Source organism: Drosophila gunungcola (genome assembly GCF_025200985.1).
Source record: "Drosophila gunungcola strain Sukarami chromosome X unlocalized genomic scaffold, Dgunungcola_SK_2 000032F, whole genome shotgun sequence".
Taxonomy (NCBI): Eukaryota; Metazoa; Arthropoda; class Insecta; order Diptera; family Drosophilidae; genus Drosophila; species Drosophila gunungcola.
In genome coordinates, this window is record NW_026453186.1 from 108,171 (window position 1) to 121,069 (window position 12,899).

A 12,899-nucleotide genomic window follows, 5' to 3' on the forward strand; every position below is an offset into this window, starting at 1 on the left:
CACAAAAGATGTGCAATAAGCCTTTGTTGATGTGAAGTTCTCGGTGAACTTAAGTTCCTTCTGTTAAATAGCTTTAAGGTTAGTATTAAAAATGTTTTTTTTTTTTTTTAACTATTTTAATCATGTATTGTCATGAAGCATAAAAACGTTCGAATACACTGCCTGTTATTGGAATTGGCAAAACTACTGCCAGTTTAGGGGATATTTATTCAAGATACTATTTCCTGGATTTTAACCAATTAAGTAATGACATGGAGTTAAATTGCTATTACGTTCTTAATGTCATTTAAGACCTTTTGAAAAATTAGAACCATATTGGAAAAGCGTATTTGTATTTCCGAACCGTTTCCGAACTTCAGGGTAACTTCCTCCAAAAGATAACAAACTAGAACCTTAAACATGACATTGAGAAACAGACCCTTAAACTGACTTTTAGGTAACTAAACTGGAAAAATTTTAAATATCGTATAATCAACCATTTAGTTAGTCAGTTCGTCTGACCTTGCGATACACTTGACGGACTAGATGACACACAATCATCAACGGGCAGCCCTGGCCACTATAGTCATTCCATTCGATGCTGGTTGGACAAATTGTTTGGCTAATTTGCGCGGCATTTTCCTAAGCCCCGGCACATTTATCACCACTCCGAGGCATTTTAGACACGTCCATCTCTCGATCTGATGGCTGGGTAAAAGTGGAGGGTGAGGAACTATTTCTGGTGCGGCTAGAACACGGCGTATGAGTAATGTCTTGATTTGCCAAACGTTTTAACGGATTTAAATTTATTTATTGCGCGCCATCTCAACAACGCCGACGTTAATTTTAGCCACATCTCGAAATTGTTTGTTTTTGCTTTAAATTCACGCCGTCGGCGGACTCTCTATTTTCTGCTCTTTATTACTCCCATGTGCTTGTGCATACGAGTATAGGCACACACTATATTATATATTGCAGCCAAAGCTGACTGCTGACTGCTGACTATTTCGATCCGGAATCTAAAATCCGGATCTTGGATCCGCCGTAGGTGTCGACGGAGGTGTGATAAACTGCATTCGCCTTATGATTGAGGGGCTAAGTGCGGGTCAAAGTTGGCCCTGGCCCCGTCTCGACTCATTAAAAATATATGTATGTGCGCAGCTCTCCTTTGTTCCCGACACCTATAAATCTAACGCAATTTATGCTCCGAGTTGGGAGTTTGGCAATTTATGGTAAAAGAATGTTGAGAATGGATGGTTTCCGGCGCAGAAAGAAATAATGGGATTGCATCTGTGCATTAATCACGAATTTCAGGAGATTGTTTCATAATGCGCCCTCTAAAGTATCAGCACACTTAAGGGTTATTTTGTAACCCAACGATTGCTTTATTATTTGTTGATTTCCATAGTTTCCACAATTTTGGTCATCAGATTGAAAATCTGCCCCAGGGGCGTAATAAGAAATTTCCAAAAAAAAAAGCTATATAAACCATCAACTTCCGCCTTTAAGTTTTCTTTCTCATAATGATTAGATCCATATGAATTTCAAATTGTTTATGGCACAAAACAAATATGAAATGATGATACATTTCGAAAGAGAGAGTATTTTCCTTTTACACGCTTGGTAATTAAAGGATAATCAATATAAAAAATGTCAAATTCATATTTAATATTTAAATAAAATGCAAAAATATGTAAACATATATTAAAATTGGTACTACAGTCGACATTCTCCTCTTTATTGTTTTGTATATTTGAAATGCTTTTTGAAAATCCTTCCATGTGTTGTGTGGACTTGGGAAACGCCTAATTTGGTGATTTCTTGCATGCAAATTGCCCGCTGTCACCGCCTCCTCATTAAAGCCCGTGCCAAATCGTTTCGCAGTTAGTTAGGAGATATAATCTAGTGCCCTTCCATTCCATTCCATTCGATTCCATTCGATTCGATTCGATTTCCATACCCATTTCGTTTGATTCGATTCGAATGCAATCTGCTCGCATATGTTCGTTTTTCCGAATTTTCTGTGGTTTTTTCTTTTCACACCGCTCAACGGAAATATTTTCCGGCCTGGACATTTTCCGTTTCCCTTTCATTGTTGTTGTTGTTGTTGCCGTTGTGGGTCTGTAATTGCTGCCTGTTGGTTGTTTTTGTAGCCGTTGTTTGAGGTCACATTGAACGTCAAAAGCGGCGATGGCAACGTTAATTTCGTTTGTCCATAAACATGCAACATATGTGTGTATGGCTGCGCGGGTCCTTTGAGCCGGATACCAGGGGGTGAGGGGTTGCATTTTGCAACCCTAATAAACCGAAAGGCGGGGTGGGCGTGGCAGCAGCAGGACGGAGAGCCTGGCACACGTGCCATCCTCTGATAAGACCGTCTGCCTCTGCCTCTGCCACTGCCACTGCCGCCGTCCTCCATACATATTCCGCCCTGGTGTGACTGTGATTTATGCACTAAACAATACCAAAAGGTCCCGGCTGCATGTCAATCTCCCCATCAGAACCCCTCAATCCCCTCCCCTTGAACTGGATCACAAAAAACTGCAATGTTATGGCACGTGATGACCACGAAGGACACTTTCATCAAGTGCCCCGAACACACACTGCAGCCAGTGAATGATGGCTGAACTTTGTGTTCTAATGAAAAACAGGTTACAGTTTCGATGCCATAATGATGCTTCACTGTGATAAGGATTTAATTTATACATAATAACAAAAGCTGTTGGATGGATAAACTCCGAAAAATGGGTCATGAAACTTGCATTTATTTATTAAATGTTAAATCAAATACTTAAAAACAACAAACATGGAGAAACTATAAAACATAATTTAGTATGCTATCCAAAATGGTTAAGGGATATTCCAATTGTTTCAGGCACTTATTTTTTCATAAGTTTAGTAACATAAACATTTTTGAAAAATAAAAAAATTTGCTTTATAAGTAAAGAATAATCCGTATTGGATAATGTGAGCCCAAGGACTCAAGTTACAGCTTAAATTTTGATACCCTTTCAAGGAAAACAACAAGGAAAGTCTCCCACACCACTTTTTATAAAATTCGTTTGTCACATAGAGAACCCTTATAATTTTGTTAGCTCCAACGATAAACGTAAAAATACCAACATCAACATTGGCAAAATCGAAAGCCGAAAAACTTCCCTGCTCTCGTTTTAATGTTCGATTGTCGAATTGTGTGTTCGCTCTTGTTGAAAATGCTTATCAAATTAATTTCGCTTAAATTCGCGCTTATTGTTCGAGCTCAGCGTGTTTTTAGAGGGTTAATTGCGAGGGTTTATCCGGGATTCTGGATTCTGGATTCTGGACTCGGTATATCTGCCTCTCCGTCTGGCAAACGGAATCTATTGTGTGTTGATTGAATGCTTGTGCTGTTGTTGTTTGCTTGTTCAGCCTGGCCGAAGGTAAGGTCTCGATTTCGCGAGGGTTGGCCCAAGAGTTGGGAAGCGGTCTTGGTTTTGGTCTTGCTTCAATCTCACTTACCTACGCCCAAGCCTCACTCCTCACCCCCTAACTCCATACACGTGTCCGTCGAGTTGTTCAATTATGGCTAAGCCAAATCCGCAGCCCAAACAGTAATGCCTTCAGGTTTTCCCTTTCCACCAGATTTCTGTCACAGAATTCTTATCCTGCGAGGAAAAGAGCAATTCCCAACCCCCAACCCCCAAACCCCAGCCTCCAGTCTCCAGCCAGATCGCCGGAGCTAAGATGAAAACTAAACACACGCGACTGGCTCGAAAATTGAATTCTAATGGAGTTGCCATTGCCTCCCCCGTGCCATATCTCCATACTGCCATTCGCAACCCTGTTCCCCACCTTTTTCCAGTGTTTTTAACTGTGTGCCCCGATATGTTTGCCCAACAGATTGGCCTGGATGGATGGCCACGCAAGAGTCCTTGGGGGTAACTCGCCCCGAAGGTAGCTATCGCATCGAAATTTCCCTTTTTTTGGGAATGTTTTGGGGGAGTTCGGTTGACTTCGGTCTAGGTAGCACGCGTACGGGGCAAAACTCCCGACCGGGATATTCCGCACAGCAGAAGTTTAGGTACAACAGTTCAGGTAATATATATATATATATCCCTCGAGTGTTTCTATAAGCCCTCTCAATAATATTGGCCAATAAAACAATACGTAATTCCATAGTTTTCCCCAAGGTATGTTGGCAATTTAGTTTCGGGATTCAAAATGAGGATTAGAAAATTGGCTAGTATAGGAGTATAATATCATAGCTCAGCAGAGTGAATTTAAATCGAACAAGATTCATTAGAGATAATCATAACTCAGAATAAAACTCAAAACTTATAAACACAACAATTTAAGTTGAGAAAGGTATATATACTGGCAGCTGTCAGGGAATAATGCTTATATAGGGTCTTTGCTTCCATTACCAATAAATAAACAAAGCTAAATTGTTGAAATGAAACCGTATTCTATTTATAGCCTTTTCCCAGAGCTAAAATATTTATTTTAAACGCCCTTGATTATTATGAGAGTTTTTTTAAGCCTCAAACAGTTTTTAGATAAACTGCGTTTTGTTTTGAATAACGTTTTTATATCTGATTTCCTTTAGGAGTTTGGATGATATTCGTGTCGTATAACCCAACATATCTCAATTTTAAAATTTGATATTTTTAACAAAATCAAAATAATTTGAATTTAAATAAATTTTATTCTTCAAATACAAGTAAATGTCCAAAAAAATAAATTCCAAAACTTTTCTTTTTCGATTGAAACTATTCTACCTGCACTGATAAAAAAAAAACGTAGTAAATCCAAATATTTTGTAATCAATTTAAAATTACTTTTCGCTTTGATTTTCACCCTGCTGTTTATGAAATCATTTACATTTTTTTAAATGTTTCATTCGATCTTTAGAACTGATTTTAATATCCGAAAATGAAATTTAAACCCATTTAAGTTGAATATAATGCATTTCATGCAATATAGTATGCATTGTATTTAATATTATGACTTATCAATTTTTCTTTTCAATTTTTTTTTAACACTGTATGCATTTCGATTTCGTATCCCCAAGAAGCAATATGGTTTGAATATTTAAAGAGGTACTGACTGATAGTACTACCAAAAACGAGTATTGTAAATGTGCCAGTATTATATGAGAGGTAAGGATTAATAATGGAATTTACTTAAATTTATACTATCTTATATACATTCTCTAGCCCTACTTTTTCCCAAAAAGGCATATAAATATTATGTTTTGTATATTTGGTTTTGAAAGTCGTTTGAACTCACCCTTGCACTCGTTGGTCTCCTTGGCGGACGCCCGGGCCCAGGGGCGGTCGAAGTGGAAGGGCTTGCAGCGCTCGCAGTCCCGCCCGGCGGTATTGTGGCTGCACTCGCAGCTCAGCTGCCCCGTGGCGTCCGTGGAGCACTTGGAGGCGTGGCCGTTGCACTTGCAGCGCCCGCCCACCGAGAAGTCGGAGATGGCGTAGTGGAGGCCGCTGCCGGCAGCGCTCGCCTCCGCCTCAATGTTGTTGCCGCTGGGGCTGTTGACGAGCGGTACGCTGTACTTGCCGCCGGCCAAGTCCGCCGCCGCTCCGGCCTCCAGCGAGAGCAGGGCCTGGGGATCGGGGCGCTGGAGGCGGTGGAACACCACGCGTATGTCGGTGGCCGTCACCCAGTCCTGCAGCACCGGCGAGGAGTCAAGGTCGCGGGCGGAGGGCCGCCCCTCCAGCGTGCTGAAGGCGATCCTCGAGGCCAGCGGGCGCGTGTTGACGTCACTGCAGCGGGCCTCGTGCTCGTTGTGCCGCCCGGTGGACTGGCGAGCGGGACGGCCAAAGAGGCGGCGGCACTGGGAGCTGAAGAACTGGAAGGGCTGCCAGCTGAGCCCGTAGTTGGAGCTCTTGTAGATCACCACGGAATCGGGGCGCGGGGCGTGGGGGCACAGCTGCAGGATCACGTAGGTCAGCTCGAACTTCTTGCCCAGCGACAGGGTCAGGGTCACATTGTCGCCGCTGCCAACGACCGGCTCGCTCCGCCAGCAGGTCACATTGTTCGAATTGTTCAAGTCGGTCAGCGAGCGGGCCGGAAAACTGCGAAGCGGATCGCTCAAATCGCAGGTGTGGCAGGCCAGGTCCCGCTCGCGGTCCTGCAACTCGCAGTACCGCTGGGCACTGGACGCCCCGCACGTGGAACTGGCCACCACGGGGGCATCGTAGGCGGCGTTCACAAAGTCCGGGATGCACACGCGCGGCTCCTTCGCCTTGGTGTAGCAGGGATCCTCTGGCGCCACCTGCTGGGGGAACATCTTCAAGTACACGTCGTTGGGGATTCCCTGTGAGCCCGGAAATCCGGGGATTCCCAGGAGCAGCAGTCCACCGATGATCGTTGCCAGGGGAGACATCTCCGGTCCTTTGTTTTCAAGTATTCACAACCAGTATTGCAGCAGCTCCAAAATATCCTTCGTTTTTGGAAACCACGTATTCGTAATCAAATATCAAAAAACGTTCAGTTGTTCTGTAGTTTTAGAGGTCACAAATTGTATTCACTCAAAAAAAAATGCAATCTTGAAAAGTGTAGTTTTTGAAATCACTAAGCAGGAAAATTTGCAATAGCACTAGTCATCCGAAATGCAAATTCAAAACTGTTTAATAGTTTTAAAAATTATACAATTCGAAATACAAAATATTTCGATTGTTTTCAAAACCACTTGGTTACACTTTTTAATATTTTCAAAAGTCACACAAAAAAAAACTAAGTTCAAAGGATTTTTAACAGGTTTTTCAAGTCACACAAAGGATTTAAATACCCTTAAAAGTCACTTCCAAAAAAAACGTATTTTATATGTCTCCCATAGTTTTCAAAATTAATTAAAACACTTGAAGTAAAATTCGAAATTCGCCGCTTTTCCAGCCGTTTGCGCAGGCGTTTCGAAACGCATGGAAATCGCGTCGTTCGGCGGCGTTCGCGTTCGGTTGTTCAGTTGTTCAGTTGTTCTGTTGTTGTTCGGTCGGTTTCTCGTTTTTGTTTGAGTTTGAGTTTGAGTTTAGCCAAAGAGCTCATCGTCGATTTCCCAAACGAAATTTTAGATTGAACGTTTTCCCAACAGAATGTTAAGTACCAACGTTTTCCTAACAGAATGTTAAACATCATCGTTCCCAGCACAAATGATGAGAGAGGCTGTGTGTTGAGAGCGGAGGTAGAGCGAGAGAGTCGACTGTTCGACTTCGTTCGTTTTGGTTCGTCTTCGTTCGGCGCTCGTTTTTTCGCACGTGTGCTGTGTGTGTTTGTTTTTGTTTTCGATCGCCGTCCGCGCAACATGTTGCTGTGTTGCTAGGCCGGGATGCTGTTAACATGTTGACCGACAATTTGTCTCTCTTTCTGTTAATGTCAGACGCTGTTAAAACCTCTCTCTCTCTCTATTGCGAGCTGCGCAGTTGCTGCAACATTTGTTGCTTTGCTGGCGCTGCACTTTTGTTTTGTATTCATACACTTGGCGAAACATTGTTGCCACTGTTTATTTGCTGTTGTTTGTTTGTTGTTTGACTTTGGCGGCACGAACACACTGCACAAAAATTATGTCCTCTTTTCGAAAAGATGAACCCTTTTTGGACTGCCATCAAATGATTTAAAATTCTGCCCCAAAGATATTAAACTTAAATAGTAAATGCAAGGTCTGACATAAGTTACAAGGGTTTAAAAATAATATTTCTAACAGTTTTTGAAAAAGTTGCACTTACTTTATATTTAATATCTTCTGATCGAATCTCCTAGTGATGCTGATCAAGATTATATATACTTTATAGGGTCGAAATATCTTTTGACTGAAATTGTAGAGCCCTATAAAAAGCTTTTAAGTAAATTTGTATTAAAAAATATATCAACTTAAAAAATTTCTGTTGCAGAAAGGCATTTAGTTAATTTACTCTTGTTTTCATTGCAAGTGCTTTGTGATCTAATCGCGTGAAAATAAAAAAATAAAAATAAATAAACACTTAAACAAAAAAAAGAATAATTTTCGCCAGTTTTATGACAGCTTTTAGAAACAAAAAAGGGCTGACTGTGTTATAAATCACAAAAAAAAAACAATCGGCTAAAAAATATTTGAAAACGTAAACGGAAAAATGTTTACTAACTTCATGCAAAATTTCGAAAAAAAATAATATTTAAGATTTTTGAACTATTATTTTGGCACGACTAGCAATATAAACTGGTATAAAAATAACCAGATGGTTTTATAAAATTTAATTAATAAAAAACGTTGGAAAATTTTAAAAGGTGTTCTAAAAATACATAAGTGGGAATAAAAACGGTTTTGAGCTCCAAAAATCAAGGTAGGGAGACATTTTTATTTACTTTTTTTTTTGTCTCATCCTCCGCTTCCAAGTGTTTTCGCCTTGTGTTTACCTTTCGATGGCTATCGATAATAAAGACGCCTCGAATCTCCAACTCAACGCAACTGCGTTCTCGCGTTGGCTAAGTTATTAACTTGTCGTTAATGAAAATCATCAGTTTTCGAAGAGGGCCGCGTAATTACGAGCGGATGGTCATGCCGATGACGATGGCTTCGTTATGGCTTTCCCCTCCACCTGGGTCCCTCTATATATTCCCCGGTGTCCCCTCTGTGGCCCACTGAAATCGGCGCCTACTCCAATATTTTCTGCATTTTGCCTGCACCTTTCTGATAAGCATTTCACTTCCAGCTCCCTTTCAACTTCATAATCATTATAAGCGACCACGCGCTTTTGTTTGTTTTTATTTGGAGGCGCGTATAATTAGCTTGGATGGGGCAATGTGTGGTCGGGTGGGCGTATGGGCGTGGCGGCGGTCGAAACCGTATCGAAATATTCCTTAATTATTCGATTTCTCACGTGTGCGCTGGAATAAGCGCTTAGGTTTAATCACTTTGCTGTATGGTTACAGCCTTTAAAACCTTTTTCTATTTTTACTTTTTATCCAAAATCATTTAAATATATTTCTTAGTCTTATAAAACTTTTTCATTTATTTAAAATAATGTCCTTCATGTAATTTGTTAAAGGTTCTTAATCCTAATTAAATAAAACAATTTTCTTATAAATTGTTACCTAATAGCACCAATTATTTTGCAGTGCGTACTACGAAGAAGTTGACATCAACCTTTTTGAATATTTAACCAATTAATATTACGATAGTACTAAATAACTTAAGAACCTACAAAAAAAGAATAATAAAAAGACTATTTTATATTAAAATCAATTTATTTAGAAAGTCGTTCTTCAGATATCGACAAATATATAATAATGTGGTTTAAATCTTAAATCATGTTATATAATATGCATTGTATTTAACATTATGATTTCATATTTAATTTTAGTGTTTAATATACAATTTTAAATTTTAAATATTTAAGGCCAATCTATTAGGGTTGTTAGGTTGAACCTGTGATTAGAAGTGTGCTTACTTTTGAGCCCTCAGAGTGACTAAACAAACGCAACACCTACGCCCTCACACGTGCAATGAAAGACATCTGGCCGGCTCATTTCCGCTTCCTTTGTTGATGCGGATCCACTTCTATTTCCACATCTACATCCACAGTCCCTCCCACATCCACCCAAAACTGCTTCTGGTCGGCGGCTTATCGGCTCCTTGGTGAGAATCAGATTCTGAGAAGAGGAGCAATGGGGAAAATAGGGGAAATAGGGGAAAATAGGGGACTGGAGCTGGATCAGAACTTTTGCTTTATTACCTTGGCAGTAGGCGTGGCAGACACAACCACAAAGCCGACGACCACAATATGATGTCGATGTGTGTGTGGATACACTGAGAAAATTTGGGACAAGCAAGTAAGTGGAGAGCTTTCCACTACACATTGTTCAATTTACCCAAAATCTATGGGCTAGGCTCATTTCGGCCTGATTTTTATAACCATTTGTTTTTTAATTTGTGTAAGCTTGCGAAAATATTAATGTCAGTTTTGAAAAATTTTCCTTTTTTATATTTACATTCCAAAAATCGTATGGACATAATCTACAATTAACAAAAATTAAATTGAATATAAAATTATTCTTGTTCTTTAGCTTTTCCTATTAAATATATATTTATTATTATGACCTGTATGAATAACATTTACTCCCAAATATTTATTTTCTGCCCTCGCAAAAAGTAACTCCTAAAAATATAATTTACTATGAAACTAATTTATATTTAAAATAAGATTGGATTTTTTATAAAAATAACAATTGGTTCTTTTAAATTTATTAGAATTGACAATAGTTTCAAAAAAAGGTTGTCATGAACTTAAAATGTTTTTTATTAACTCTAATGTTTTGTTTTAAAAATTAACAAAGGTTATTGTACAAATTTTCTAAAAATTACATGAATATAACTCGACATTTCATTATTTTTATAGTTATATTAAATATATTCTAACTAATGTTAGATTCAACCAGAATTGGCAATAACTTGAACTGTTTTCCTTTAAAGCTCTGTTCTAAAAATAAATTAAAATTAATTGTTTTTTTTGAAGGTTCTGTTAAAAAACAAAAAAAAAGGTCTGATTACAATTTTTTTTTTTTTGAGTGTTCCTCTGTGTTTTTGTCCCGATCGGTTTGTTTGTATGGGTGGGCGGCCAGACAGTGCTAAACTTTGGCTTAAAATTGGCAAGTGCGTAATGAAAATTGCATTGTCGTTTTCCCTGCGTTTTCAGAGAGTGGGTGGTCGAGGGCAGGGGATTTCCAAAATGGAGGTGGGGGGAAGGCTGTGGCTCAGAACCGTCCGGCCTTTTGTCATTTGTGCTCTCGAGTGGGGCGCAAAGTCCAAACGGCTTTTCGTTGGTCCGTTTGTTGGTTGGTTTGTTTGTTTGTTTGTTTGCCAGGCCGGCCGGCGGCAAGATTTTTAGATTATGACGGCTCTACAATCCCCACCAGATGGGCAATATCCAGATCCACTATTCCCCAGGTCGTGCACCATGCGAAACTGGTAAGTCAAACTTAAAATTAAATTAAAATGAGTTTCCTAAAATGTACAACAAATAGATTAAAGTATCTGTATAATTTGCTTCACCTAACAGTAATCATTTTTTAGTAGATTTAAATGTTGATGATACAATTAATAAGAAATAGACATCGGATTAATAGCTAAAACGGATTTCAAAAATTCAAAAAACCTCAGAGTTCAAATCTTCAGTTTCCGGAGCAGTTTGATTCAGCAAATTGTACTCCAAATTTTGTATTTTGTATGGTACCATTTTTTTAAGTGTTAAAAACGTTTTTTACCTGTTTTTATGAATATTTTATTTTTGAATAATTTATTTCATTGATAGCCTGTTTAAATAGAAATAGAACGAACCATCAGAAAATATAATAAAAATTGCATTCTTTAAAAAAAATGGTACCATTTAACAGTATCATATTCTGAATCGAGGCCAACTGCACCGAAAAATTAGGGTTTGATCTCTGAGGGTTTTTTTTCGATTTAAATTTAAAAAAATGTATTATAATAAATTTTGTTTATATTACCAGAAATTAACATAGACTTTATTATAGATGTTGCGTTAACCTTTCCTTTCTTGTTTATTCCGAATTATTTAGATTTTAATATAGAAATTTAATAAGGTAGTTTCATATGCAACCCTTTTCTCTCAGTGTCCATTGTTTGCTGTGCTCGTATTTATTTGTGCTAGGACTCTCTTTCACTTTATTGGTGACATCAATGAATGTGAACTCCTTTGCCGATGCCACTCACTCATCAAGAATTTGTAGATTCAGTTGCCTGCAGCCCATTTCCCTCCGTTTTCGGGCTTTGTGGTCACTTTTTTGGTCAGTGTTTATCTCTGGGCTTTTGTTTGTCTTTTACAAAGTGTTTGGCTCTGTAGTTGGTCTTTGATTTTATTGCTAGCAAGTTGCAAACATGCAAAAGAATCGACCAACAATACACAACAACCAAACTATAAGTACAAAATTTAAAATCAGGTATAAGGCCGCCTGCCCCCAATTGGGGGCGTGGGGGCAGATGGGGGCGTGGCCATGGGGATAAGGGAGCAGGCGGTGTAGCTAAAACGCACAGATAGCTGACTAGATTCCTATCAGCGTCAATAAATAAAGTTTTTAAATGGGACAAGAAAATAAATATGTGTCGCCTTGTTGTCACAGACAACCCAGGGCCAAGAACAGGGGGCCTTAAATGCAGGATGAGATGACAATGGGCCCAAATTAGGAGATTCGTGGGCAAATGTTTTGCACTTCCTTTTTATTGCCTTCGCCAAGTTGTTTGAAGCATTACTTTGGTACGAAATACTGGTTATTATTGTTATTATTATCATATATTTCAATGAAACAATTATAAATTGCTTTTCTGATGTTGCTAGACAATCGATAACTTACCTAAAAATGAAAATTTTTTTTTAAATAAATAAATAAAATAAACATTCTAAATTTCTTTTCTAACCAACCAAGTAAACTATAGTTAATCAGTAACTTACAAATGTTTTACTTTTGTAGATATATGTTAAAATGAAGACAATTTTTCCTGTTTATTGGACAAGGCTCGGCATTTTGGAAAGTAAGACGAACGAATATGCATGTTATTAGATATTTGGATCTATTTAATCCAAATGACAATTATATTAGGAAAAAAACATCTGGCCTTCTCGTTTAAGTGTTAGCTCATTTACACTGTATATTTTAATTTGTGCCTACAATTAATGTTTATTCTAACTTCACCATCTGGATATGATCGAATTCTGTAATTTCTCACCTCCGAAACATCGATCTTCGGTTGATTTCGAGACCGTCCCACTGTAGCCAACGAAACCGCCCAAATGGGGGGCACTCTTCGCCATCCGCTGTCCTTTCGCTTGGCTCATATTGAAAAAGTTTTTTTCGAGTATCTATAGCTGTGTCTTTTCGTCTGCCCCCCTGGAAAATCTCCCCGTTTCCCAGACTCTTGGTCTGGCATTTTTTCTTGT

At 38.8% G+C, this 12,899-nt stretch overlaps 1 protein-coding gene across 2 annotated transcripts in view; it reads right to left on the bottom strand.

Moving 5' to 3' along the window:
• The window catches only part of LOC128260522 (netrin-A), a 54,385-nt gene extending 47,396 nt beyond the window's left edge, over positions 1-6,989 (bottom strand). For both annotated transcript variants that reach the window (XM_052993599.1, XM_052993600.1), the window contains exon 1: positions 5,248-6,989. In XM_052993599.1, coding sequence (XP_052849559.1) covers positions 5,248-6,358 — 1,111 coding nt within the window. In that variant the 5' untranslated portion in view covers positions 6,359-6,989. The remainder of the gene's footprint in view (positions 1-5,247) is intronic.
• Positions 6,990-12,899: the final 5,910 nt, after the last annotated feature.